At 44.9% G+C, this 26,559-nt stretch overlaps 1 protein-coding gene across 10 annotated transcripts in view; it reads left to right on the forward strand.

Moving 5' to 3' along the window:
* Positions 1 to 26,559, forward strand: part of LOC135370001 (calmodulin-binding transcription activator 2-like) — a 195,286-nt gene that overhangs the window by 5,933 nt on the left and 162,794 nt on the right. For all 10 annotated transcript variants that reach the window (XM_064603646.1, XM_064603648.1, XM_064603651.1 and 7 more), the window contains exon 2: positions 16,488 to 16,673. In XM_064603646.1, coding sequence (XP_064459716.1) covers positions 16,488 to 16,673 — 186 coding nt within the window. The remainder of the gene's footprint in view (positions 1 to 16,487; positions 16,674 to 26,559) is intronic.

The following is a 26,559-nucleotide window of genomic DNA, read 5'->3' on the forward strand; positions in this document are numbered from 1 at the left end:
CCCCCCCCTTAAAAATCTGCGGACGACTCTATATACAACGATCATTCGTACGCGCCTATATGACCACATTATACAGGGCTTATGGACGACCTCTCTATGTATGTGTAAAGAAAAAAAAAAGGAGGTGTGTTTGTACAAGGGAAAGCGCGACCGCAATCGGAACTTTTTTGAGCCCACACGGTAGACGACGTGCTTGGCACCTAGAGTCCGATCAGAATCGATCGGCTGCTCGGTTTGGATTTCGAGAGAACTTCTTCCCATTCTTCCTTCCCTTTTATCCCTCGCCTGTATAGTATAGTTTAAGTAAAGGATCGCCGAGGGAAGTCGTATCGCCACGTTCTCACCATCAGGATGCTTTACTCGTTAAAAAAAAAAAAAGAAACTTTTTAGCTACGATTGGGAGAAGTTGAAGGCTGTTGTTGGTGCGAAAGCTTTTTTTTAGGCGCTATAGCTTTATTTATAATATAGCTATATAAGCTATAATGTAGCTTTATTTATAAAGCTATAGCTATAGCGCTATAGCTTTATAGCGCTATAGCTTTATAGCGCACGCTTAGGCCAGTCCATGACCGTTCACGTGCCTCTATACCACGTGATCGCCAGACTGTGTTTGCGGTACGCTGGAATTCTGTAGCCACCGCTGCAAGACTTTTAAAAAAATCCCAACGCATTAAGAAGGCTTTCAATAAGATTGAAATAGCATTTCAAAGACGCGGTTTCGCCAAAAACTTACGGCCAAGCATGGCCCATTTAAACGCGTTTGGCACAGTGACATGCAGCGATTAGCACCCTGGCTGAGAACGTTCTACATGCAGACGGGGCAGCTGTCTAACATCTGTCTGGAAGCTACCAGAAAGGAAACCGTTTAAATCGTGCATGTTGATGCACTGCCATCATCTCATGGCGTTCGTCCTTCTTTGTTTCATAACAGCTCCAGCTGTGTTCCTTATACTATGTTGGAGCATATAGCCTATAGGCAACACATCATGTGTGCTCACCAGGGGAGACCTCGTACTGCAGCAAGAGTGGAGGAAGGAATCAACAAACAAACTGCTTCATAATTATCCTTACAGATGTTACTGGCGCCGATATTTGCATCTACGTGTAATAACCGTGCAGGTGCCATGTCACGTGCCATGTCACATGCAGGTGCCATGTGCCGTGGTGCCATGTCACGTCGAGACTGTGAGGTACCCGGGTTCGAATCCCGGTGCCGGCTGTGCTGTCTGGGGTTTTTCCTGGGTTTTCCTCAGACGCTTTCAGACATATGTTCAGCACAGTTCCCCTAGAAGTCGGCCCAGGACGCACATTTCCCCAGGGCGTCAGTCGTGACGTTGCCCACATACGTGAGGCCGACAACGGCAAGCCCTTTCAACATCACCACAACCACCACCGTGCAGGTGCTGATTCACGCGCCTGCACTTGGATCCGCTGACGTGCATGTTGTCTCGTGTTGTTTCCTAACCTTCTCTCTTCGCCTATACTTTGCCGCGGAAAATTTCGACATGCACCTAGGCAGCAGTTCTCGCCTATAGTTTGGCGTTGTTGCAACATCTGCCCTATATTGCGAGATTGCGTTGTAAGGATGTGAATGGAGAAGACGTCCTGCGCAGCATGGATCTTCCTGCTCATATTCCAACTGCGTTATACTTTGTCTGGAAACCGTATTAAGACCCAGCCGGAGGACCGACTCTCTGCAACACGAGGCCCGTATACCTCATTAAGGCGTAGATTAGCATCGGTCTCAATGAGTTCTCTGCTGATAACGTCTAGGCTGATCTTGATCAGCGAGGTAATTATTCTGGGAGAGTGACGCAATGCGCTTTAGGTTCGCAGGATGATTGTAACTTTATTTCAGTGTGTTCCACGTGCACGATGAATGCTTGTATTGTCTGGGAAGTTGGCACCCTCTCGTACGACAAGTTAATATCGTTTCCAGCGCATGGCACTCTCACTGAATGTCATTAGGGCCTGACTTTTTCGGGTTTTATTTTTGGCCAAATTCGGGGGGTAAATATCGGGTGATATTTTTCATTTGAAAATTCGGGTGTATTCGGGTTAAATCCCGTTACGGCATATTCTGTCGTCAGGAATTCGGGTGATTTTTTTTGTTTAATAAAAATTTGTCTTAACATGGAACTAATGTTTAGCAATGTTATCAAACTTTATTTTAATGCGCGCTTATGAGTGTGCCACGCGACCCGGACGTTTTCGGGTAGATTCGGGTTAAACCCGAATTTTACAGATTTCGTTCGGGGGGTAAATATCGGGCGGATACGGGTTTAACCCTAAAAAGTCAGGCCCTAAATATCATTCGTTAATATTGCGTAAAGGTGCGCGGATAAAATAAGCAATTCCTAAATGATGGCGATCCGAAACGCATTACGAATGTATTATACGAACGTATATATGCGTCTATTTCTTATTTTGTTTCTTATTCCTCTGTTTCGTAACAATGCAAAACAGGATGTAAAAAGCAATGCCAAATTCCTATTAACTGTGATTACACTGAGGGAAGGTAAAACGGGTAGGAAGACTTTATTACAATAATAATATATACAATACATATACTAATACAATATACAATAATTGTAATAAAGTGTTTTCGTCTTATTTCACTTAGTTTTCGCCGCTTACGCTTCTATGGAAATGCACCTTTTTGGAACCCTCGTTTCCAACCGTTTCCAACTCAAGGCCCCAACCTTTCGTTTCTACATGTTCTTCCGTTTCGAAAGAGGTTTGTGTTTTACCCATTCCCGCTTGCTTTTCCTTTCTTCCCAAACATGCAAATCCTCGACGAACAGACCTCTCCCTGTTTGTAAACAAATGACGTCATAGTGTTCGACAGCGCCACCAATTTGGTAGAGTTGAACTACGCTCGAAGCTATAGGGGGCGAACAAGGTCGCGCCCGAAAACCACGGTCTACGATGGTCCCTGAAAGGGACGCGACCTTCAGTCCTACTTTTCTTTCAATAAAAGAGGCAGCGAACAAGTGCCCATTCGTGGAACCCAGCCCTCCCCTTCCGATTTGTTTCGGTTTCAGTCAGTCTACCAACATCATGATGACGTTTCTCGGGTATAGATGTCTATGGAAACGCCCATTTCAGTGCAAGTTCGGTGTTGCCAGAGTGCCTTTATTATTATTATTGGCCATATTCCGACTCTTATGAGCGAGTAGCCGTATCGAATATTCCCGCCCCAGTGACTGGACCCCGACTAGTGCTTCCACCTTGTGGCCTCCAGGCGAGATTGGGGAAGAGAGAATGGGGAGCGACAAAGGAATCTTCCTTCCAAGGCACGAAGGAGGCGCCGCCTTCGAGAGAGGCGTCCCATTTCGAGTGGCGGTAAAATGGCACGTGTGCTTTGATGTCTAGATCCATCCTGTGTGGACCAGTCATGCGTAGGTTACTTTTAAAAAAGTAACGTCGTTTAGCTAGCTTGTGAAAATAGTAATGAGTTGAGTTACAGTTACCTTTTTTAATCTAGCCATGCAGTTACAGCCACCGCGTTAAGAGTAGTCTTGGGTAGTAACTGTAACTAGTTACCGATTTTGTTTACAGCAGCTGTAAAATGTAACTGTAACAAAGTTACTCATGTACTATCATGTTTTCAGCGCGTCGGCTCCCTAGCATCGTTTTGTCGAGGCTTCAAAGACCCTGCCGATTATTCTCAACCAGGAATTCTCATACGCAGCCAAGGTGGCCGTATACCCCACACATACCCACTCATACCTCCTTATACCTCCTTATATCCCACCGTGCTGTTAGGGCCCACGGGAGATCGTCTGTTTCTAACACGGTATAACTATGCTGGGCAGTACAAGTGCTAAAACAAAGTCCTTCAGAGTTTCATTTATTCGTCTTTCTTCTCTTAGAATGTGACTGTAAAGTAACGAAGTTCCTTTAACGTGGTAACTGTAGCTGTATAGCTAGTTACATTTCAGAAAGTGTAACCGTAACTCAGTTATTCTTTGTGCAGACTAACTGTAACCGTAACTTTGTTACTTTTCTTTAAAGTAACTTACCCATGACTGGTTAAAACATAGTTGTAGAGTTCACAGTTATAGTGTAAGGAGTCTGAGCATACGCAACACTCAGAAGCCTTATTTTTCATTTACCGTTCGAACCGTCCGACCGTGCTTGCATCGTATGCTGGTTGCACTTAAGCGGAAGTTGCTGTTTCAAAGTTATCGTCACTAAGCTTCTGTCTGTTCACTCTAAACACGTTTCTTCCCACACTAAAATGTTGTTCAACAGGAAAGATGGGAGGAATGCCCCTCTAATCTGTCTGTTTCCCTCGTTGCTACATCCCAGGGTTGCGGTCTGAGACCTGGCCGAGGACTCCAGCTGGAAGGGCGCGGTGACAAATCGGTCAGGCTTCGAAACCCGGCTTGCCTCATTCATTGCCTTGTCTCGCATTGCATTGCCTTGCCTCGCCTTGCCTCGTCGGCGTCGCTCACAAAAAACGCTCTCGAAGACCAGCTGTAAGCGGGGAAATTTTTCTGCGTAACGCAATGGGATCAGCGCAATTTCGAGTGGCTCGAGACTACCATCTCCATTTTTTTCTTTTAAAATCAATCAATCAATCAATCAATCGCATCGAGAATTGGTCCGCTACGGACACGGTGCGTCGCTACATGCATCAACGTTTCATTCACATAGGAGTCTGCGAAGGGATTGAGGCATCTGCAGAGGATGTGAATCACCCCAGGCCATAGTCATGATCCATTTGTTGTTGTTGTTGTTGTTGTTGCAGAGGATGTGCAGATGAAAGATTTATCTCTCGCGCGCGCTATAGAGGTAGAAGCCACGATCTTCAGCATGAGAGCGCGCGTTACTTATTGCACAAATCGCCGCAGTGAAAAACGAAAGAGGTATGGCTTTCACTGTCCTTTTGAGATTTAGGCGCACGTTTAAGAACCCCGTATGGTGAAAATTAATCCAAAGACTTAACTGCACGAGCTGCGTTGGTGGTAACCGGCCGCCAATACCAGTTGGTGGTAACGCTAGAGGCTGGGAGTTGAACCAGGTGTCCGGGGTCTTTCCTGAGTTTTACGGCAGGCTTTCCAGTCGGATGTTGGCGCAGATGCCCATGAAGTCTGCCCAGGACGCATATTAAACCCTCCTTGTCTCCTTCCTCCTCTGTACACCGCTCATATAGCCACGAGTTGCATCGCGGCCCTAGCACAAGATGAAAAAATAAAAATAAAAACGAGATGACGCCGTTGAACGCGACGATATAATCTCAAAGCCTGTCGACGGCTGTATATAGACCTCTAAAACTGAAATCCATTCCGCTGAGATGTCATCCAATACTCATATCGTCGTATCTGAGTTGTAGCCTTTCTTGGAAGTGCGACACCTGTTTCGTTTCAATGCAAATCATCTCGACGAATCCCCGACCAAGCGAGTCTTATATCTGACTCGCTCATATTGAGCTACGTTCCTGATGGTAGTGGAACATGACAGCCGACGACGGAGCAATCATTTCGTGGCAACATCTGGAATCACGTCATTAGAAGAGGCGGCAACTTGGCATGAACTCCGACCCTGAAGGATTCAATGATGGTGGACCTTTCCGGTAATCTCGCCGTGGTGTGACCACGGTTTAGTGGACAAGAAATCTCTCAGGGAATCGAAATCACCTCAAATGTACGCACTGATAATAATGTGTCGAGTTTGACGCACATCCTGTTGATTCGCTTGCGTTGCGCATATTCTGTTTGCATCGAATTACGCCTTCGAATTAATAATAATACTCAATAATTGCGTGGAAACTGCGGGGTACATAGAGATCAAGTTTACGGTCGTTTCAGTACAGAAGATAGCGTTAAGAACAGATTACCACATAGAAGATGTAGACGGGACGAGTGCTTACTTACAACTAACTTAACTAACTGACCGAAGATATAAAGGTTCAAAGAAGCAAAAGAGAATAAACCGGTTCAGACCGTTTATTGTTACCGTTATTATTACCGTTCTTTATTGTTTACAGTTTATTATTTATGTTTATATTTTACGTGTCGTTTATTGTAATTGTACCTAAACCCGGCACAGAATATCGTTTTGTGGTAAAGCCCTGGTTGGACCTCATTATGTGATAAAGCAACGAGTTCACTATGAGCGTATAGTTGTCTTGCTGCGTACAGCCACTGATTATAATTAGTTAGTTTTAGTGTGCATCGTCCGCTATCGCCTTTGCGTGCGCAAGGGATAGCGTTGTGATTCTGCGCACTGCGCGAAGCTCTCTTTGTGCTTTGCGCGCGTGTGCAGAACCACCAACGCTATCCCTTGCGCACGCAAAGGCGATGTGTACGATTTACTAAAGCTCACATGAATGTCACCAAAGCGTATCGAGCGTATCGAATCGCATCAAATCCTCTCCGACAGGGCCACGTCAACAAATCCACTGATGGGGATAGGTGTGATAACTCGATACGATGCGCCTATTGTAACCTCGCGGTTTTAATTCTTCCGCCTGGCAGCCTGCGAACTGGGATGTAATGACATCGCTGCTAATGTATACGATACAGAGATAATAGAGAGTTTTAGTACATCGTACGCTATCGCTCTTGCGTACGTAAGAGATAGCGTTGATGGCTCTGCGCACCCCCATACCAAAAAGAGAGCTTCGCGCATTGCGCAGAACCACCAACGCTATCTGTTACGTACGCTATCGCATTTGCGTACGATGTGCTAAAACTCTCTAATGGTGGGGCCACACCAGTGAGGTCATACAAATATTTTTTTTTCTGTCTCAAATCTTCGCAGCATTAACTAGAACTACGTATTTAAAGCCCATATAAATGAAAGTTTTATTATTTGGCATTGTTTCGCTTTATTTAATTGGTCCTTTGCCGTTTTGTGATGCCTTTATTGACGAGCATGTGACGATACAAATTTTAAAAGCTTCGACTGACAAGGCTTCGGAAGCGATGCCCTAATTGAATCGGCTGGTCGATGGAAGTTTTGAGGGGGAAGCGAACACACGGGGGACGCGTTATTTTTTGTTACACACGCCCACGCGAAATAGAAAGATGTCTTTTTCTGCGTGCCGCTTCGCTGGGCAGCTGCGACAGTTGATACTATAAAAGGGGTTTCAGATTACTCTGCAAATGGCTTCGTATAAAGTGCCCGTTAGGGACGATGTCAAAGTTATCTTTTTTTTTTTTTTTGTACGTCATGGTTTCGCTTTCATAGAAATGCAGATGTGCACTACTTGTGCTTTTTCGATGTAGAATTGCGCGCGCAGTAACGGCCTGTTCTCACATATACAGCGCTTTCATCCACAGCGCTACAAAACAACGTTGTTTTTTTCCCTCCTCGCGCCGCAACGAACGGCTGGAAAACAGCGCGTGTCACAGTTGAACTTCTGTCAACTTTTTCAGCGCTCATTTCTGGCGCCGGTTCGTGATGGCCAATCAAATGTCTGTTTTACTCATGACGTCGCGGAAGCTTTGTGATTGTTTTGCTTCCTGGTTTCGCGGTGTAGTGTTGGTGTAGTGGTGAACTGGACACTAGTGTCGAATTTCCCGTTTGCCCAGCTAATTGAGCTCGTGCGTCGGCATATCGCTTACGGGAATCGAGAATCAGCACCAGACAAAACGGCGCTGTGTCGCGTCGCCAATGAGGTTTCGCGAGACTTGAGCAGCCAAGCCGGCCGAACGCTGTGTGCGCTCTGCTTCGCCAGTGAGAACTCCCGAGGTACAAAACAGCGCTTGGTTTCCAGCTCTCCTTTCCAGCGCTCTGAAGCAAAGCGCTGTATGTGAGAACAGGACCGAACGCGGAGAAGCTGCGCCGAGTGGATACACGTGGAGTGGACTTGGTGCTGGTACAGCTCCGGTCAACCTTAATAATAACACTGGAAAAAATGTGGCCTCGTTCCCGAACGCGATCACAGCAACCCTTGGGTCCATGAGAAAATCTTAATTGAATAAAATTATTCAGTTAGTTTAACGGAGTTGTACCGGAGTGACCGGAGTTGTACCTTCGAGGTCACGCTGAAGCAATGGATCACAGGAGGAGGAAGACAACAGTGAGGCTTCGCAGCGGTGCGAGTGGCATATTTCGGGTACAGATTATGTAAGAGCGAAGGGAATAATGATAATAATGATGATTGATCAAGAGACACGATGACGATACATTTGCTTTCCTTCTTTCATTTTTCATCTCCTCAGCTACAATAACGTTGCTTCAATACAGGCCTGTACAAGATTTAAAAAAAAAAGTATACGCCTTTTTTGTGAAACTTATGAAATTCATAATTGTCAGAAAAAAGGCGTACGCCTCCCGTTTTCAACAAATCAAGGCAGATAACGATATCATTCGAGATGATGGTTGGCTAGGAGCGTGCTATGCGATGACGTTCATTTCTAAGAGTGTAGTATAATCTATCGTTTAGCTTTCACACGCGTTTGGAAAGTCTTTTCAAGGCACATCTGCACTTTGAGTGATAAAAATGCTTTCGCATTTTGATGTAAAGCACGGGGAATTGGTTACGTTTCACGTTCCATAGATTGCGACCTACCGTGCTATAAATTAGCTTATGCTTTTGACTCTACGGCCAAAATTTTTACTCACGTCAGGGGCCCACAGGCCTAACACCGCTATGCGCTCCCCCGCATGGCACTCGTTCTTTGCAGTCAAAGCACGCTTTACAGGAGAATCGACCGATCGCGGGGAAAGAATACAGGCGTGACTTTGCCCTGCCAGCGTGGCCTGAAAAAAGAGACAGATCGGCTGAATGGCTCTGTCGAGGCTCCATTGATTTATTTGTCTTCGATAAATTGGCCGGAGTTTTGCGAAGTGTCGTTTGTCCTCGTTGTTTGCCAAAGTTGCACGTGTGGGGACAAAGGAGCCCCTGTCATTCAATTTCCAGTCTTGCTTGAACTCAAGAGTAATGTCTATCTCAAAGATACAGTGAAAGCCCACGCCTAAAATTTAACGCGTCAGAGAAGAAAGATGGCTTGTAAATTTGAGATCATCACCGCTCTTGGGCACTCACGAACAAAGACTCGAAATCGTAATTAAAAGTTATTCGTAATTATCTTTTCCTCTAAATTTTCGTTGCCATGGGCACAAAGCCGTAATCCAATTATTCTCGAATACTATACCGTTCCTGCAAATGTATATATGTAGAGCCAAAGCAGATGTTCATCCCGCTGGCTTTTGTCCCGAAGAAAGCGCAACGCTATCATTCTTTCCGTAGCTTCAACTCTAGCAACCTGTGCTGTAAATAATTTATTTCCTAATGAATACTTTGTTATCTACTACAGCTCTCTGTAGTTTATTTATTGCTCAAACTCTCCCTCCACTGCTGAGTAATATCGCAACGCGGGAAAGCCCACCGCGCCTGTGGTTGTTTCGGCCATTTCATTTAGCATTATTAATTATTTAGCAATGCCGCCCGTGGTGCTCGGCCTCTGATACACAGAACGTCGCGTTCGGGACAAACTGGTCTTGACTGCTTCTTTGATTTACCACTCGTCGTCGACTTGTCGTCATATTTTGACTTTTTACTTCGACTTTTTCTGATAATTTCCGCTTTTGTTGACGTGCGATTGTATGTGTTTCTCACATTACAATGTGCGTGTGCTCTTTTCTTGTTTTCAATTCAAGTCATGTACTTTCTTTTTCATGTACAGTTTTTTTTTTCTGATTGCCTAGATCGAGTCTCGTTGTTAGTGCATATTGTGTTATTGTATTTGTATATATATTGTGTCTATTTGTTGTGCATTGTATTGTATTTGTGTGCACCAACATTAGGGTCGTCACGACCGTTCTTAGGCACCAATAAAACGTGATTATTATTATTATTATTATTAGTATTAGTATTATTATTATTATTATTATTTTCGGCACGACGTCCTGCTCACTAATATTTCGCCGTTTTCTGCGACTACACGGTCACGACTCATCCTCAACACGCTTCGTATCTTTCTTTCTCACAACTCTTTTCTCTTCTTTTCGACGCTACAACGCAAATGTGTCCCCTTTTGTTTTAACTTCCGTCTCATGTATCCTAAACTATAAATTCCATTCACATCTGCAATGCATCAGGGCATTTCTCGCCCACTTTTGCGCCTTCCCTGTCTCTCTCACCTCTTTCTCTCTCTCTCTTCCCTATCTCTCTTACAGCTCCTCATTTCCCAGGTTCCCCTTTGTCCCTTTTCTTCCTCGTTTCTGTTTTTCTCGCTTCACTTTTCCAATTGCCTGCACTTTCCTGTCTTTATCCTCACCTCATTTTCCTGCGCATTTTATTCTCTTTTTCCCTCTTCGTATGTCTCCCTCTCCCATTTTCCTCCCCTTCCCATTATTTCTTCCCATTTATTCCCCCCTTTTCCTTCCAGATATCGTTGACGCTTCCGAAAAATAAAGCACTTGTCTCTCTTTCGGACGATAAATAAGCAAACCAGATGAAAGGCAGAACACGCGTCCCCATAAAATCACCCCCATTCAGCGAGTCGCCTCGCAAGCGCGCGACGGCATTTCAAATTCCAAATCCCGTCGTCATCATCTCTCCATGATGAGAATATGCCCGGATGTTCTTATAGTACCCTCCCTCCTCCCCTTTTTCCCGTTTCTCGTCCGCGTAATTTCAAAGTGCAACCGTCGTGTAGCAGTACATGCTTAACGTCATCTTTGTGTTTTTTTTTTGTTTTTTGTTTTTTTTTCGTGGATTCATGCAATAGGCACAGTGTTGCGCAGGGATGTAGTTTGCTCTTTTGCGACATGCTGATGGGGCCGTTGCATGTCTAGCCCCGTGGCGTCGTTTTTAAATTGCGTTCTCTTGTATCGCGAGTAGTATGAATATGCAGCGGGTTAGAGTCATGTCATTAAACGGAGTTAGGGAACATACGAACGAGTTTCGATGGCGGTGAAAGTTTTTCATGTTGCGACGAGGTCTCTGCACACTTGGTGTTTGTTTTTTTGTCTTAGTATATTGGTCGCGCTTCTGGAATTGATAGTCGATTACAGGAGGGGGAGAGGACCCGCTAACTACACCTTTGTGTCCTCCTTTTTCAAAAACCGTTCGCGGGGTTGCGAGATTAAAATGGTAGTAAGGCTCGTGAAGATTGCTCCGCGCTATATTTCACTCGGCAATGCCATATACTTCCTAAGGTCACCATGAAAACCGCATATATGCATCTGGTCTTGGTTTTGGAATGGCGTATTTCTTAAATTGTGTAGTAACACCGCTAAAGACTGTGAAAGACTGACAGGTCGAGGGAGGAAATAGTGGGTGGCGGGGAGGGTTTAGTAAGTGTTCAACAGAAAGTCTGTCGGAAAACGCAGGATAATCTATATCCCGGCACCTCCCAATATCTAACATGGCCTCGGACCTACCACCAATCAGTCAATCAACCTTTATTGATCACACGATAGATCACACGTGCATCTTTACGATACAGGCAAAGGAGCCAGAGAGAAATTACCACCAATGACAGAAACGAAATATGATTAGCAGCTCCAACTGAAATAAAAAGTGCGATACGCGCACCCCCAGATGATGCTTGCACCACTTTCCTCAAAACCTTTTTTTACGTAGTACAGATAACCGCAAATCATGTCGCCTTCTTTGTTCTATCATCCGGATAAATCAGAGCGAATAGACTTTATCTCTCCCACCAAAAACAAGACGTGCAGTTGCATCAGCTCCAGTCATTCATCACACGAAGGCCCCGGATTCGTTGATTCTTCTGTAACATGCGGGTTCCGAAGCTCCTCTTTTTTAATTGGCAGCGGAAATATGTGGCGTCTTTTGACGAGCATTCCAGTCGTTGCCTCAGCGAGCGCACATGCAGAGTAAACACTATTGTATCGCCTTCAGGAACGTTTGGAATTTACATTCCTTTTGCAAGGGCCTACGTCGGTTGTAGCTAATACGGTTCGCTTTGATAGCTGTAAAGGAATGATTGGAACCTCTCCAGCTTTTCGTAAATAACTCTAAACGGAATACATACTTCGCATTGGAAATGTTATGCCAGTGTTGTTGGTTCGTTGTACCTCTTGAGAATAACCACGGCAGCCGTAATTATAATACCTGCGAACTTTAAGATATTTGTGGATTTATTTTGAGGTACCACGAACGATGTATGTATGTATGAACAAGCAATGGGAAAAACATGAAATGGATAAATAATAAATGAGTAGGTACAGTCAATGTGCTTTTAATACTTAGTAGCTGATGATGCTTGAAAGAGTGTTGATCTTTGAACTTAATTTGATAGATAATAGATGGCGATCCCCGCACAGGCTGTGCTGTCTGTGGTTTTCCCTGGGTTTTCCGGCGGACTTTCCAGGCGAATGTCGGCACAGTTTCCCCTGAAGTCGGCCCACGATGCACACTAACCCCTTCTCCCACACTCTTTCCTGCTGTCCTCTCTCCATCTGCCCACGTCTGTACACCGCTCATAGCCACAGTTGCTTCGCAGCGTTAACGCGGAATAAAAATAAATAAATAAATCGCGGCGAACTGGACCTGCTTGTCGGCTGTTACAACAATGCGGGCTGCCAGGGATGCGAGTAAGATTTTTAAATTTGTGTTCACGTCGAGGGTTGTTACGTGTGACAGTAAGAGTCAATAAAATCTTGCTTAATAAGCGAAAAAAAAGGGGTGCCTCACGAAGCTCCCCCGGCTGAATAATTGGTAAACAGGTGGCGCTATTGAAAAGAGCTTTCTTTCAGTGAGCATCCCTGAGACATCGACCAAGACCTGAGCAGTGAGCGGCTTATTTGCACACACTCACAAATTAAATAAAACTCTTAAGTTTTAAATTTTACTTTGGATGATTTCGGAACCTCTGTTTTACCAGATCGGGACATTCAGCGAAAACTGTTCCAGGTAAAAAAAAACCCGTCGACATTTTGTGTGTGTGCGTGTTTTTTAGTAATTAATTGGTTTGGGTGTGCATATTTCTTGCGCGGAAGAGCGTACCAATGCGCTCTTTTGCTCAGCTATCCAGCTGCCAATTACGCGCTCATCCGCCTGGTGCACACACGCGAGTGACGGAAGGTAAGGAACAGTAGCAAGAGACGCTGACGAACAAAATTACCGAGTCTCAGAAAAAGAGCCCAACGGTACTGGACATGCCGAAAAACGAAGTACGGCGTGATTTTTCCGCAGTATTTTGAAGTCTTTCCACTTCACTTCCTTCCATGTTGTGCCAACAGCAGACGACCCATTTCTCCAAACTCCACACGGTGTTGGAACTGGTTCAGACGTGGGTTATTGTTATTCCAGCGCGCACAAAGCAAGCTATACGGTTAGGAAGAGACGGGTGAATGTTTGCACTGCGTGACCCAGTTGGCCAGTTGAAAATTCTGTAGGCTCGGAACAATAAACACGCTTTCGCTTTGGTTTAAGCTTCAGCTGTCCCACATGAGAGATTTATGTTGTAATAGCGCTCAGTTTTATTCGGTCTATATTTAGAATAACGTTTGCGTCTCGGCAGACCAGAAATAGGAGGGGCAAGTCCTTAGTCCCATAAAGAAAGAGATATGGGTATTTTTCTCCCGTATGTATTGATTTGAGTGTAGAATGTACAGTGCAGTGTTTAAGTACACACTCTTAAAAATGAACTTCACCGCATAGCTCGCTCCTAGCCAACCATTATCTCGAATGATAACGTTATCTGCCCTGATTTGTTGAAAACGGAAGGCGTACGCCTTTTTTGTGACAATTATGAACAGCATAAGTGTCACAAAAAAGGCGTACGCCCCCGTTTTCGACAAATCAGGGCAGATAACGATATCATTCGAGATGATGGTTGGCTAGGAGCGTGCTATGCGGTGAATTTCATTTTTAAGAGTGCAGGATGCTGATTGAAGAAGGCCGTAGTATTTGAACTGGCACCACTAACATCCGGTATCCTTTAGAGCTTTAAGGGTCTGAATGCATTGCATTGGGAGTAAATTTGACGAAAGGACTATAAAATATCGGAGGGAAGAAGGCTCGGACATACGTACATTATACCATGTTCAACAAGAACAACTTTCTTTTAATGACGATGTTTAGAGAAAGGGAGATTGCTGCACTCTTACAAAAAAGGGTGGAGCAGTTACACCTTTCAGGGGTCAATAGTTGTCGCATATGTCGTGCCTAAAAGGTTGCAAAGTTCTACACTCTTAAAAATGAACTTCACCACATAGCACGCTCCTAGCCAACCGTAATCTCGAATGATATCGTTATCTGCCCTGATTTGTTGAAAACAGGAGGCGTACGCCTTTTTTGTGACACTTATGCTGTTCATAATTGTCACAAAAAAGGCGTACGCCTCCCGTTTTCAACAAATCGGGGCAGATAACGATATCATTCGAGATGATGGTTGGCTAGGAGCGTGCTATGCGGTGAATTTCATTTTTAAGAGTGCAGGATGCTGATTGAAGAAGGCCGTAGTATTTGAACTGGCACCACTAACATCCGGTATCCTTTAGAGCTTTAAGGGTCTGAATGCATTGCATTGGGAGTAAATTTGACGAAAGGACTATAAAATATCGGAGGGAAGAAGGCTCGGACATACGTACATTATACCATGTTCAACAAGAACAACTTTCTTTTAATGACGATGTTTAGAGAAAGGGAGATTGCTGCACTCTTACAAAAAAGGGTGGAGCAGTTACACCTTTCAGGGGTCAATAGTTGTCGCATATGTCGTGCCTAAAAGGTTGCAAAGTTCTACACTCTTAAAAATGAACTTCACCACATAGCACGCTCCTAGCCAACCGTAATCTCGAATGATATCGTTATCTGCCCTGATTTGTTGAAAACAGGAGGCGTACGCCTTTTTTGTGACACTTATGCTGTTCATAATTGTCACAAAAAAGGCGTACGCCTCCCGTTTTCAACAAATCGGGGCAGATAACGATATCATTCGAGATGATGGTTGGCTAGGAGCGTGCTATGCGGTGAATTTCATTTTTAAGAGTGCAGGATGCTGATTGAAGAAGGCCGTAGTATTTGAACTGGCACCACTAACATCCGGTATCCTTTAGAGCTTTAAGGGTCTGAATGCATTGCATTGGGAGTAAATTTGACGAAAGGACTATAAAATATCGGAGGGAAGAAGGCTCGGACATACGTACATTATACCATGTTCAACAAGAACAACTTTCTTTTAATGACGATGTTTAGAGAAAGGGAGATTGCTGCACTCTTACAAAAAAGGGTGGAGCAGTTACACCTTTCAGGGGTCAATAGTTGTCGCATATGTCGTGCCTAAAAGGTTGCAAAGTTCTACACTCTTAAAAATGAACTTCACCACATAGCACGCTCCTAGCCAACCGTAATCTCGAATGATATCGTTATCTGCCCTGATTTGTTGAAAACAGGAGGCGTACGCCTTTTTTGTGACACTTATGCTGTTCATAATTGTCACAAAAAAGGCGTACGCCTCCCGTTTTCAACAAATCGGGGCAGATAACGATATCATTCGAGATGATGGTTGGCTAGGAGCGTGCTATGCGGTGAATTTCATTTTTAAGAGTGCAGGATGCTGATTGAAGAAGGCCGTAGTATTTGAACTGGCACCACTAACATCCGGTATCCTTTAGAGCTTTAAGGGTCTGAATGCATTGCATTGGGAGTAAATTTGACGAAAGGACTATAAAATATCGGAGGGAAGAAGGCTCGGACATACGTACATTATACCATGTTCAACAAGAACAACTTTCTTTTAATGACGATGTTTAGAGAAAGGGAGATTGCTGCACTCTTACAAAAAAGGGTGGAGCAGTTACACCTTTCAGGGGTCAATAGTTGTCGCATATGTCGTGCCTAAAAGGTTGCAAAGTTCTACACTCTTAAAAATGAACTTCACCACATAGCACGCTCCTAGCCAACCGTAATCTCGAATGATATCGTTATCTGCCCTGATTTGTTGAAAACAGGAGGCGTACGCCTTTTTTGTGACACTTATGCTGTTCATAATTGTCACAAAAAAGGCGTACGCCTCCCGTTTTCAACAAATCGGGGCAGATAACGATATCATTCGAGATTATGGTTGGCTAGGAGCGTGCTATGCGGTGAAGTTCATTTTTAAGAGTGTACCTGCTACCTACGAATGATAGGGTTACCGCTTCTGATTCGGTGAGTGAGGGGGGGGGGGCGTACGCCTTTTTGGAGCAATTTGGATATATTATAATTGCTTTTACCACCCCTTTTACACCCCTTATCAGACGCTATGTTGACATAGGTGGTAACTATAGAAGTTACCGTGCACCTTTTCAGACCCTTTTTTCTTAGAGTGTGGCCGTAATTTGGTGAAATTGAATAATCAGTTGTCTCACAGTGATTGGTGGGCTGGATTTGGCCATAGACCAATCAATTTTGACGTATAGTGAGAGGGCGAGAGCGCCAGCTGATTTAGAGACGTTGAAAGAAGTGTGGTTCTGAAAAGGTTTTGGTTCGAAAATATGCAAGTGGGTGTTGGTGAAGCGTAACTCCTCGTGATAGCCGCAGTTAAGATAAACGAATGTTGTGTGTGCAGGCACCCAAACGGGCGGTCAGCAACAACAGAGCCATCACCTCCAGCCCGCAGCGCAAGCGGCCCAGTTGTTGCTCAAGGCTCCCGCAGTGGCTCGCTCTTTCTTCTGCCCGGCTGTCGTTACCGCTGCCACAGTGACCACTGCGTCCACCGCCTTGGCCAAGCCGGAGAACGCCAAGTCAAACAAAGGTACCGCCCTACGGACTTGCCTCTCCTATACACTCTAAATCTTTTCACACCTTTAAAGGTGTAATAACGTGCATGGCGCACGCCTTTTTAGGTGTAATTTTCGTAACACCATAATGGAGCACGGTTTCGCACAAATTTTCTTTACTCGAGTGTTGTCTGTCCTCCAAAAATTCAGTCTTGCAACATCTCAACATTGTTCAGACACTTGCGCGTGCTCGATTATCGATAGCGATGCATATATGCATTAGCTCGTACCTAGGATATCCCTAGACATAATGAAAGCAAGATTGGCACTGACACTTGATCTTTAGTAATGCTTTCCAAATTTTGTAAAATATCATCCTGGAGATGCAATGTTACGCAACCAGGTTGAATGTTCCTAGCGCACACCATTAAAGGTGTGAAAAAGTTTACAGTGTATGATCTCCGCCAAAATTGCTGCCCCTAAACCCCTAGGGAACCCCTAAAAGTGTACCCCTGCGGGTACCTCATACCTACCTGTGTCGTGGTTTTCGTGCGCCCACACTCGAGGTTTTGCAATACGGATATTTTCCTGTGTACTTGCTTATTTTATTGACTTTCTTCGAGGGCTCTTAGGAGTACCTCGTCGTATCTGATCTTATTGTAGCGTGTATCTTTACTGTGGTATCGTAGGTAACTTTGCAGGTAACCTTACAGTTACAACTACCCTTACTACGTCACTTACTACGTCACTTCGCACGCATTTTACTTGTATGTAAGGAGAACCTCACAGACACGCTTACAGGTACCTCTGATAGGTGCCTTTGTGTCTATACCGGGTGTTTCACGAAGGTCCCCCTGTAATATGTGTAATATGTCTGGAGAGTAACATTACACTCCATTAGGGAGTTAAAGGGCCTGAAGGGAGTGAGGAGACTCCCTTTTTGAGAGTAATTGTACTCTCCAAAAGGGGAGTGATATATGTGGCAAGGAAAGGAGTTAAAATATACACCTTTTTTTTAAGAGTGCGGCTGAATAATTCATGAACAGGTCGCGCCATCGAAGAAATTTTTTTTTTTGGTAAAGGTCATTGGGATGTCGGCCATGAACCGAGTAGTAAGCGGCTCATTTGCATACGCTCACAAATTAAATAAACATCCTAACTTTTAAATTTTACTTCGCACGCGTGTCGAACCTCTGTTTTACGTATCGGTACCTTCAGGGAAAGATATTTTAAGAAAAAAAAAACCGCGTAAACACTTAGTGATTTTACCGAGTAATTAATCGGTTTCGGTTTACATATTTCTTGCGCGGAGCAGTGCACCGAAACCAATTAATTACTCGGAAAAATCACTAAGTGTCGACGCGGTTTTTTCCTTCGAATATTTTTCGCTGAAGGTCCCGGTGCGTAAAACAGAGGTTCCGTAAGAGCGCGAAATAAAATTTAAAAGTTAGGATATTTATTTAATTAGTGAGCGTATGCACATGAGCCGCTCACTATTCGGTTCATGGCCGATGTCCCAAGGATCTTTAGCAAAAGAGAAATTTCTTCGATGGCGCCACCTGTTCACCTTCGTGAAATACCCGGTAGAGACCCACCCTGTGTGCCATCATTACGTGTGTAAAAAATGCGATATAAGAAAGGAAGCGCCCTTATTGACGCGTGTACGGGAGTTAATAGCGATCTTATTAATCGTGATTATTATCTCTAAATTTAGAGGAAATCAAGAGAGACTTGGAACTTTCCAGTTTGGCAACGCCTGTCTTGATGCATCCACAAGAAATGCGCAAGTGAACCACATGCACGCGTAAATCATGATATATGAAGTTAAGCAAACAAACGCCCAAATAACAGTCCGTAAAATTAAAACGTTAATACGCAAAGTGGAATACGTAACTTATAATACCTAAATGCATAAGTTATAATAAATACACCATTAACTAGGTAAAGCAAACGAAAACACTTTGGAATTCATCGTACACGGCAACAATTCCAGCACTATACTTGAATCTGCAAAAGTCTTCATGTTTCAATGACACCATGACAGGGCATTTCTAGATGTGTAACCGGATCGTAGCGGTTTGGAAGCGCACATTCAAATCACGCGATCATTCACCATCTATTATATACGGACGGAGCGTCCCGCAAGACGACCTTGCGTGCCGTTACCATGACAACGGTGCCCTCACGACGTTTGACGAAAAGAGGGGAATCCGGTTGCAGACGTCTTCGGATCAAATACTATATTTAGATGGCTGCTCGATTGTATTATAGTCTGCACGTGAGACAGTTCCTTCAACTGGGATGGGCGCTCGACTGAGGGCTAGTACGTGAATGGGATACTCTTTTTAAATCAACGTTAAATAAAATAAGTTAAATAAAATCAGATAACCTAAATAAAATTGAATAAAATGCTGGTTGAACGCTGTCCGTGCCCGCGTCCCTGTTTCTGTGCGTTCTTTACGATGTTCAGTTGTCAGTACTAACCAACACGCTCTTCACCTTCTTGCATTAAACAAACGAGTAAAAATTACGTACTAAGTTATGGTAGCACGTATAAACTGATTTTAATAGGCAAGCAACTAAGCTCTAATAAAATGTGAGAAATAAACTTGTATGCCCATGAAACGGGAATCGTTGAAATAGCGAGAGAAGGAACAGCCGTAAGTTGCTCTCGCATAAGTAAAAAAAAAAGAGGTCTGTTTTCGAGAGCGAGCAGCAGATAGCAATGGTTATGGGAGAAATCATTAATGTTAAAGGAGCAGCGAAACAAAACACTAAGGATTGCCCTGCTGCGTTCATCAAGCAGTGTGTCGGGAGCCATAACGCAAAATATTTTCGCCCAACGATGTCCCTCAAAAACAACCGTGAGCGGGGAGGAGTGACGTAAATGAGCCAGTGTGACGTAGTGTGACCAGCAGCCCCGAGGTCTCATTTCGCGCCGAGAATTGACCTTTTTTTCACAACGCTTCTGCGCATGCTCTGTGACCCTGACGGCGCCGAAGAGGGTTCCCTACATATTCAATAGATGGCGCCAATATAGCGCCGGCTGTGCTTTGGCGCGCGCCGATCGTGTTTCGCTGGACAGCCGCTAGGATACGACGCGGGTGTGAAAAAGGTCCATTTGTCCAGCGCCGACACGGTGCGGCGCTGCTTACGGCGTCACGGTGTGACGTCAACGTCACTCGTTCGCATACAGGCTCTCTGAAGGAGTTGAGGGGTTTCTAGAAGGTTTATTTCAAAGACCTATCCCGTGCGCTTCCGTTTTTGGGTCCTAACATGCGTTCTTGCGCATTGCTAGGGTTATCACCGCTGCTTTAAATATCGAAATGCACCAACCCTACACGTAGAGGATCAGAACGTGCCTCCCCAACTCAAACTCACACACCCGTTATAAATGAGTTTTAGTGCATCGTATACGCTACCGCTTTTGTGTACGTATAAGGGATAGCACCGGTGGTCCTGCGCACTGCGCGAAAGCTCCCTTTATGTTTTGCGCGTGCGCAGAACCACCAAGGCTATCTCTTACGTATATTCAAAGGCGATAGCGTACGATGCACTAAAACTCGCTCACTATTCTCGAACATCCTATATCAAGCCATTCAGCACGTATGGAATTATGCCTCTGTGCCTTGTCCTTACATTTCAGCCTAGTCTGCCGATGTACCGCCGCAGAATTGAATGTGTGTTCTAATCGTAGGCTCGCACGTGTTTGTAGGCAAAGTGTGTATATATGGGGAACTCCCATATAGAATCTCGCCTGTCTTTTATGAGGGGAGCTGAAGCAATCAAAACTTGGCTACGTTGGTATAGAAGTAGTCTAATCTGACCTGTAGGAGTTCCGTAGTGGTCGTATAGCTACGGATGATTCCTGATGTGCATCTCTCGAGGGAATGTTGGGTAGTTTCGCGACATTTAATTGCCCGTAAATAATCCCAGTTTGAGTAACCTTCCCGAACCGCACTCTCCAGGTCACTTAATCAGCTGAACTCTCGCCCTTCCCCCCTCTCCCAAAATTGCTTGGTCCCTGACCAAATCCAACCCACGAACGCTCTGCCTTCAAAGCTCTTTTGACCCTGTTGGACACCATAGGACTTGCATCCTTATTGCGAAGGGGCTCATTCATTCCATTCCCCGCATCACCACCAGCATTGGGGTGTAGTGTATCGCCCCCTGGCGATGAAACTCCTCATTCATCATCTCAAAATAAAGTTGTTGTCGTTGTTGTTAGTTTGAGTATAATTCATTGACTACCGGGACGGCCATCACGACGCATCGTCTGGGAGTTCTTGGTGCCTCCAAGGTGGCGCTGAGATCTGCGAGGTGGTGGGTTCGAATTCTTCCATGGACTGCGCTGTCCCAGGTTTACTCTGTGTTTTCTGGCAGACTACTTCCCTGGTGGATGTCGCCCCAGGACGCAAACAAAGACTGTCTCCTATTCCTTCCTGCTGCTCTCACCTGGTAACACCTGGTAACACCTGGCACGTAACCATAATAGCTATTTTGCGACGTAAAATTCGGAGCCCCGAATTATTATCACTATAGTTATCATGAAGTATTCGTATTACCATCAACGATTGATATCGTCAAACTAAAAAAGAACCGCGGTTCGAGAACGCTCGCGGTTTATAATCATGCTGGGAACGATAATTTTCTGGATCTAATGCCTAGAGCTTCTCCGCCGGACAAAGTCCTCCTCGCGAACAAGGCGCGAGAAAAGCCATATTATATCAGAGAGCTTTACAGGACATCGACACCTCATAATGGAAACTCCCAGAGGCTTTATACTCAAAGTGAAATATTTCGCACGTGCAATATATTCCACGGCGTGGCTTCGCCACGCAAAGAAGTACACCTCTCCAAAAAGCGTCATATATCGAGGACTCGAGTAAGGCTCTTTCGCGGTGTAAATTTTTCACGACGCCTCCGCAGTCGAGCGATTTCCAATCTTGCGCATCTTTTTCGACGCAAAGAGAGAGAGAAAGAGAACGATATTTAAAAAATAATTTTAATAATAAATAGTGGAGACGTGACAATAACTCGGACGTGTGCATGATTTATGTGCATCGACAGCATCGGTGGCGATGACACTGTCGGCCATTATTAAACGAAGGAACTAGAAGAGAGGCAATTCTTCGGCCACCCGTCGTTGTTTTTCGTTTTTCTTTTCATTTCTTCCTTTCTTTCTTCTTTTTTTTTTTCCTCTCTTGAGCGATATTGCCATTCTGCAGTATGGTTCGAAATGAGGTCAGATTTGTTCACCTTCCATGGCTTGCCGTGTATTCACACGAGCGACATTCCCTGCAGAAGCGGAAGACACGAAAAACGTCATAGTCTTCTGAGCGCGAGCGCTCAATGTTCCGTGTTCACGTACACTGCTAACCGTGAAGAATATGCTGCTAAACAGCCACAACATATTCCGTAGCAGACGACAGGGAAAGACGCTGACGGTGTCGTCTGCTAAGTGTCGTCTGCTAGGTGCGCAGTACGCCACAAGATATTCTGTAGCAGACGACAGGAAAACACGCTGACGGTGTCGTCTGCTAAGTGTCGTCTGCTAAATGCGCAGTACGCCACAAGATATTCTGTAGCAGATGACAGGAAAACACGCTGACGGTATCGTCTGCTAAGTGTCGTCTGCTAAGTGCGCAGTACGCCACTCCTGATATTCCGCACCGTGTGAGTTGCTCAACATAACACGGGACGGAACTTCTCTCACGTCTCTGTGAGCAGTGTTTTCGCTCTTGCTTCCACTAGAAACTTCGGCGAGGATGTCGCTCGTGTGAATACACAGTTAGCGGCGAAGTTATCGCCACTGGAGACTGGCAGGTGAGCTGGGTTCGAATCCACGCGCTGGCAGTGCTGTCTTTTCTACATTTTCCTCGGACGTACAAATGTCAGCATATTTCCCAGAACGCACGGTCGCTCCCCGACCGGCAAGCTCCGCGATAACATGTTACGCTTTGTTCGAATGAGCTGTGCACTCTAAAAACAGAACTTCACCGCATAGCACGGTCTGCGCCAACCATTGCCACGAATGGTACACTCTTAAAAATGAACTTCACCGCATAGCACGCTCCTAGCCAACCATCATCTCGAATGATATCGTTATCTGCCTTGATTTGTTGAAAACGGGAGGCGTACGCCTTTTTTGTGACACTTATGCTGTTCATAATTGTCACAGAAAAGGCGTACGCCTCCCGTTTTCAACAAATCAGGGCAGATAACGATAGCATTTGAGATGATGGTTGGTTAGGAGCGTGCTATGCGGTGAAGTTCATTTTTAAGAGTGTAGGGTTATCGCTCCTGACTGGAAGAGAGAGGGGGGCGTACGGCTTCTTGTGGCAATTTGGATATATGAAAATTGCCACAAAAAGGCGTACGCCCCCTTCTCTCCTCGAATCAGAAGCGATAACCCTATCATTCGTGGCAATGGTTGGCGCAGAGCGTGCTATGCGGTGAAGTTCTGTTTTTAGAGTGTGGCTGTGGCTCCCTAAGCAAAACAGCCGCTGGGAATAAACGAGACCATGAAATGGACGCAAAGAAGACCTTACTACATGGCAGTCTTGTGTAGTAAACTGTGGTCCGGTTCAGCTTAAGAAGGAAAAGAAATCTAGTCCGTCAGCTCTCAAAATATCACCGCGCCGCGGATAGGATGGCTGGACACAGTGAGGTCACGCTCCCTCCTGGCGCCAGATAACTCTGCTTCCATATTGGCTGTTAAGACTGGCCGCACGACACTACGCTGCGGCAGAAAGTGCGCTCGTGCTTGGTGGCGCTGCGGTACTTCTCCTGGCGCGCTTTTGACTTCTCCTTATCTCCAACGGCGTATCTAGTTGACGGACTGGATTTCTTTTCCTTCTTAAGTTGAACATGACCTGTGACTATGACTGTCTTGAACATGATGGCCTTAGTCTAACTCCCACCGGTCGGTTACGGCTCATGGGATATTCTCTGTTTACACGGTATGGTGCGAGTAGCTTAGAGACGTTGTCCTTCGGTGCATTGTTATTGTTCCGCAATCTATTTGCCGCGATGTGTTGCTCGGGGAGGACATGTGCCTCCTGGGCCGACTTTAGAGGACGTTAAATGCCGTGTGGTAGAGATTTTAGCGCACGTTCAAGAACCCTCGGGTGGGCGGTATGACTATTGTTGTCTCGCCGCACCGTAAAGTTACAAATTATTATGATTGTTATTACTCGGTGTTTTCAGCCCAAGTATCTCGTACACTCTTAAAAATGAACTTCACCACATAGCACGCTCCTAGCCAACCACCATCCCGAATGACAACGTTCTCGCCCCTGATTTGTTGAAAACGGGAGGAGGAGCCTATTTTGTGCCGTGCATAATGGCACAAAATAGGCTCCTCCTCCCGTTTTCAACAAATCTATGGCGTGAGTCGTGACGTTGCCCACATACGTGAGGCCGACAACGGCAAGCCCTATCACCACCACCACCACCACCACCACCATCATTTTTAAGAGTGTAGATAATTGCTGCGTTAATGCCTGCGTATCCGTCATGAATCCGACTTATACGCTCGGCAGGCGAGAATAAACACGGAGTGGATGAATGAATTCTATAGGTCCGTGAAGAGGAAGTTGCCAAAACCCAGTGCACTTCGGGCTAGAAGAACTAGGAGAAGCAAGCCTTAGAGATGAACCCCCTATAAGAAGCAGGAGAAGCGGACGCACGAGACAATGTAAAAAGGAAACGCGACTACAGGCTATCTGAAAATAGAAACAGTATACAGCACAAGTGACAGCGAAAGCATACTCTCTCATGTGGACCGTCCATTAGCGGAAGCTAAGCGAGTCGGACTAGCAACTAAAATTGCGCCGTTATATCTTTTCTATTTTTGTTTTTAAATGGGAGCAAGGACATGTTCACAGAGCCACTTTATTTCATTACAGCGCAAGGAAGTGTGCCCACCATCGGGCATCTGAGATTTTCAGAAATGTTTACCCGAACATGATAGTGCTTCGGGTTGAAAGTGTGCGGTGCTGAGAGTTCTTTGCGACGGTGCCAACTGTTCCCGTCTGGGGCGTGATTGTAGTCCCCTGAAATGTAGCCGGACGGCATGGAGTAGGAGCTTTGCGGGTGACACAGAGCTTGATGGAAAGGGAGTTGCCTCAGGACAGAAGCCGCCGATATTTCGAACAGAGATTTCTCTGTTCGAAATTTCTCTGAATTTCTCGAATTTCTCTGAATTTCTCTCTAAATTTCTCTCTTTCTCTCTATCTCTATCTCTAAATTTCTATCTCTATCTCTCTCTCTCTAAATCTCTCTAAATTTCTCTGAATTTCTCTCTAAATTTCTCTATTTCTCTCTAAATTTCTCTCTTTCTCTCTATCTCTATCTCTGAATTTCTATCTCTATCTCTATCTCTCTAAATCTCTCTAAATTTCTCTGAATTTCTTCGAATTTCTCTGATTTCTCTGTTCGAAATATCGGCGGCTTCTGTCCTGAGGCAACTCCCTTCCTACATTCTACCGGTTCGCTGGATTTCTACCCATCTACGTAGAGCTTTTCAGATACTGACATACTACGTATATTACGTACTGGCATCTCTCGGTCTGCGAGACAGGATAATTTGCTACCATATAATGTCAGCACCTGTTTCTTGACGAAAACCGTCTTCTGCATAACTTTATTAAGCATTGCTCTGTTTGTGTCGAAATTTCTTTGTGCGTTAAGAAACTTATTAATACTCATGCTGATCGCGGTGACTTCTCTTTATCATTGTTTATATTTATCTGATGGTCCCGCATTTGCATTTTATTGCGGTACTTATCTATTTATTTTCATACCGACAGAGCAGAAAGGCAGTATCTTTGTCTCATCTTAGTAGCTTTCTCTTAGTAGCTTTAACTTAATGTACTATATTGATGTTCACTGAATTTCTTGATCCTATTTCCGTATATTTATCGTATCCTCGTGTCTTTGTCTCAGTATCTTTGCTGTACTATTATATTGATCTTATCTTAGTATCTTGGTGTGTTGGTACGTATCTCGATATTGAGGCCTCACACCAAGGAGACGAGAGAGACAGGAACTATAACCAATAGGATTATGTTATCAAGTCCAATCACGAAGCCGCGGTTGGCTCCGGAGCCGCTGCAGCTTTTGTTCTGCCGACTTTTATATATTTTTACTTCGGAGACGACCTCATTTGGAAGGACGTCGTCGCCCACGCGTTTAATTATAGATCGCAGGGTTTTGACAGTTGTGACACACGGGTGAGGGTCTTCCACGAGTCACACATCTTCCATAATAACGTCGTTCCCTTTGACAGAAAATCGAAAGTTTGCGGGGGCCCACCTTTATTTCATGAAACTTTAGCTATTTTTTTATATTTCGGTCGTTTGAACGCGTAGGCGAGACTTGCAGGCGTATTATCAGTGCAGCACTGAAGTAGCCAGCGCGATCGTTCTGCAATAAACATGGTAAGGGATAGACTCTGTTTTCTGTCGGGAATCCTGACCAGTATGACGCTTTGACTGGTTGGATCTCTTGACTCGCCTGTCACGTGACCGGTTGGATATCCTGACTCGTTGGATCTCTTGACCAGGTTGGAACTCTTGACGCTTTGGATCTTTTGACTCGACTGTCACGTGACCGGTTGGATCTCCTGACTCGATTGATCTCTTGACTCGTTGGATCTCTTGAGCGGAAGCGAAAAGGAGAGAGGGTCCGATTCCAGTATGGCAGCAGCTTGGTGACATGGCGTACAAGTTGCCTCGGACACGAGAATGCCGTCTGTTAAAATTTCAACCGACTTTAAAGAAATGACGCATTGCTGGAAAGCGTGCTTCATTAATTCAATTGATTCTAGTTTCTGTTTATACCTATTTACGAGTAAACAGTTTGTTTACCGGTTTCATCGAGCGCATTGTGATCGTGTAATCTCAGGCCACCAGAGAG

The sequence above is a fragment of the Ornithodoros turicata genome, chromosome 10 (assembly GCF_037126465.1).
Source record: "Ornithodoros turicata isolate Travis chromosome 10, ASM3712646v1, whole genome shotgun sequence".
Lineage (NCBI taxonomy): Eukaryota > Metazoa > Arthropoda > Arachnida > Ixodida > Argasidae > Ornithodoros > Ornithodoros turicata.